Source organism: Nanorana parkeri, unplaced genomic scaffold (assembly GCF_000935625.1).
Source record: "Nanorana parkeri isolate BGI_ZX_2015 unplaced genomic scaffold, ASM93562v1 scaffold3049, whole genome shotgun sequence".
NCBI lineage: Eukaryota > Metazoa > Chordata > Amphibia > Anura > Dicroglossidae > Nanorana > Nanorana parkeri.
In genome coordinates, this window is record NW_017309317.1 from 5,810 (window position 1) to 9,168 (window position 3,359).

The window sequence follows — 3,359 nt, forward strand, 5'->3', positions numbered from 1 at the left end:
CCCCCCCCCCTCACCTGTTATCTGAGGCTCACCCTATTGTACTGTGACTGTGTATGTGAATGTCTGATTCCCTGTTATCTGTGTTTGTCATGAGGGGGAAGGGAGGGGAGGGGTTGTAGCCCTCCCAGTAGGGTTGCCACTTTTTCTTTCATCAAAACCCGAACCCTCTAGCGACACACGGACATTTTCTTGGAAGAATGAGTTGCGGCTTTTACATATGTAAATATCACAGGTGAGACTATTTTCAGTGGAGGGCTAGTAGCCCCTATCTTAATTTTCATTGCCCCGTCTGCCTGACATCTTGTGTCCGGGTTTCTGCTGACATGAAACCCGAACACAGCATTCAAAACCCGAACTGTTCGGGTGAATCCTGTACAGGTGGCAACCCTACCTCCCAGTGTCTCTAGAGTGAATGTCCTTTGTTTAATAAAGTTGTTGCTCTTTCTATGTTGAACCTTCCACATGAGTTTTGCCTCGTGATTGGGGGGGGTACTGCCAATCTGCTGGCTGAGAGCGGGGTTTGGCGGGCAGGAGAGGCTCTTTGGCGGAGGTACCCAGTCGGGGTACCAGGCGGTCCGTCACTGAATCTACTGAATACTCATTTTCAGACTTTTTTGACTTTTAACATATATTTCTAAAGAGGACCGGTATTATATTCTCAAATCATTCTTTCAATATGAAGGTCAGCAGATCCAGGTGAAGGACGTGTCTATGCCATGTGCTGGCCGGCATGCTCTCCAGACCTCGGACCGTCATCTTTAGACTCCAGTGATTGGCAGACTTGTAGCTGGTTCCTCGTGTAGTTGTGGACCAGAATCTGCCCCCCCTCCCCCCCAGGTCCTATGAATGGGGAAGTGAGAAGTAATATAATGTCTTCTGCAGAACCCGGACCTGGACCACCAGAGGGTTCTGGATCTGACGTTGGTGGAGATGACTAAGGAGCTGGAGGACGGCTCTCTGTCTCCGGAGGCGGCTCTCTACGTCTATGTGAAGAAGGTAAAGTCACCAAATCATTCCTCCAATCAGAGCACACCGAAAGTTTTTATTTTTATATTTGTAAATTGATATATGACATCATTGTCCTGATTTATCGTCACCTACCGTCATTGATAGAATACAGGACAGTCTGTGATTGGAGGAGGAGAGGAGGGAGCGCGGATGTTACATCAGCTCCACTCCTCCAATCACAGAATGTATTCAAAAATACAAAACATTTTATGGATGGAATCTGATAAATATATAAAACATCATTCATGGTACCCGCCCCCCTCACCCCGGAGGTTATAATCGTCATGTATGTAGCGTGTTTCCCCGATAATAGGACAATGTATTATATATTTTTTTGCTCAAAAAACAAACTCGGTGTTAATTATTAATGTACAATAATCGGGGGGCCGGATCTTTCCAAGAGCAATGTGGTGACCAATCGCTGGCCAGAATGAGCGGCGCTGTCACTATGGATTCCGCACAGGCGGAGTGCATTTGGTATGACTCCGCCTGTGACAGGAGGCGGGGCTATAGAGGAGGCGTCGGCTTATGAGGCTCTGCTCCCTCCGCTGTCGCCTCGCTTCCTCTAGCGCTGGCTTCGTTGGCACCGCCGATTCTCTCCCGCGGCTCTTCAAGTTCCCCCTTATGCCACCACCGGCCCCGGGATTGGTCACAGCCGGGTCTTATTATCGGGGAAACGCGGTATATCTGGAGGTAGGAAGGGGGGATCCCTAGTCTGTCCCTATCCAATCCCCAACCAGCCTCCATCCAGTCCTCATGTCACCTCTCAGTAGGGCGGAGGATCTGATTGGACGAGGATAATAAAACTTTCATGACACAACTTGGAGCGCTGTAAATATTTTGACTTTCCAGCACGCGGACTCTACACCTGTTCTGTGGGATTAATGGGTGTACATCCTCCATGCAGGCTCTTGAAGTGCACAGCAATCTGAACTGTGTGACTGTTTTCCTGTCCGACTGCGAAGATCAACTGAAGAAACTACAACAGAGTGAAGAGAGGGGCCCCTTGTACGGGGCCCCAGTGTCTATAAAGGAGCATATTGGTTATCAGGTAATTCATTGACATCAAATCCTCTAATGACCTTGTGTGTTCCTTCCCTATAGAGCCGCCATTTATCCATCTGTCCCTCCAGAGCCGCCATTTATAGACCGGATACATCCTAAATATAGAGCCATTTATCCATCTGTCCCTCCAGAGCCGCCATTTATAGACCGGATACATCCTAAATATAGAGCCATTTATCCAACTGTCCAGTAACATCTCCATTCACGATCGGTAGATATAGAATGAACGCCGTCTTGCAGTTGTTTTTCGGATCTCCTCCTGACCGGCCTCTCTTGGACCTCCAGGGTCTCCCCTCCACATGTGGACTTGTTCAGTACCTGGACGCTGTGGAGGAGGAGGACAGCGTCGTGGTCAAGGTCCTGAAGAAACAAGGAGCCATTGTGTTTGCCAAGACCAACGTTCCTCAGACCCTGATCTGGTGAGGACCCCGCCCCCACCTTGTATCCTCCACCCCGCCCCCACCTTGTATCCTCCACCTGTGAGCAGAGCAGAGGCTCATGGGAGGTCAGCCTCCTACAACATCTCTATGGGGGTGTCCCCACAATGTCCCCTCCCCCTATAGTAGATTCTGCCCATGATTGGCACAGCGTGGCGTGGCCGGGAGAGTGACCGCACGTCTCTAACCTCTGGCGTGATCAGGAGCTAGGGGCGGGGGGTATAGATTCTGGAGGAGGAATCTCGATACAGGGGGGAGGTGACACCACGCTTTCACTGCTTCACCTTTCTAGCTCACCTGCCTTTCTGTTGATGATGACACGCTGGCTGGATTGGGAGGGATGAGGTGTCACCAGGAAGTAGTGGTGTCACCCTCTGGTGATGAGAGGCGGGGTCACAAGTCAAAGCATTCTCGTGTCTCCACAGCTATGAAACCAGCAACACCATCTACGGATACACAATGAACCCCCATAACGTGGCCAAGGGGGCTTCCGGATCCTCAGGTGGAGAGGGGGCTCTGATTGGAGGTGGAGCCTCACTTCTGGGCTTCGGAACCGACCTCGCCGGCAGCATCCGCCTCCCGTCCAGTTTTTGTGGGATTGCCGGATTTAAGCCAACGCCAACCAGGCTTAGGTGAGCCGTGTCCTCCATTGTCCGCGTGCGACCTCTGACCTCCCGCAATCCTTCCTATGGAGGAGACCGACCTGACCAGACACTCGCTGGACTCGGGGGGCCGGACCACAGTCTGATCCTAGATTGTGTGTTCTCTGATGGTGGAGACGGCTGGTACCGCGGGGGAGGGGCATGGGCGTGGCTCAAACCATCATACAACAGAACACACAATGGGGGG

At 51.5% G+C, this 3,359-nt stretch overlaps 1 protein-coding gene across 1 annotated transcript in view; it reads left to right on the forward strand.

Moving 5' to 3' along the window:
- The window catches only part of LOC108802708 (vitamin D3 hydroxylase-associated protein-like), a 22,724-nt gene that overhangs the window by 5,625 nt on the left and 13,740 nt on the right, over positions 1-3,359 (forward strand). Inside the window, exons 2-5 of the mRNA XM_018574567.1 lie at positions 883-996; positions 1,916-2,059; positions 2,359-2,492; positions 2,936-3,142. Coding sequence (XP_018430069.1) covers positions 883-996; positions 1,916-2,059; positions 2,359-2,492; positions 2,936-3,142 — 599 coding nt within the window. The remainder of the gene's footprint in view (positions 1-882; positions 997-1,915; positions 2,060-2,358; positions 2,493-2,935; positions 3,143-3,359) is intronic.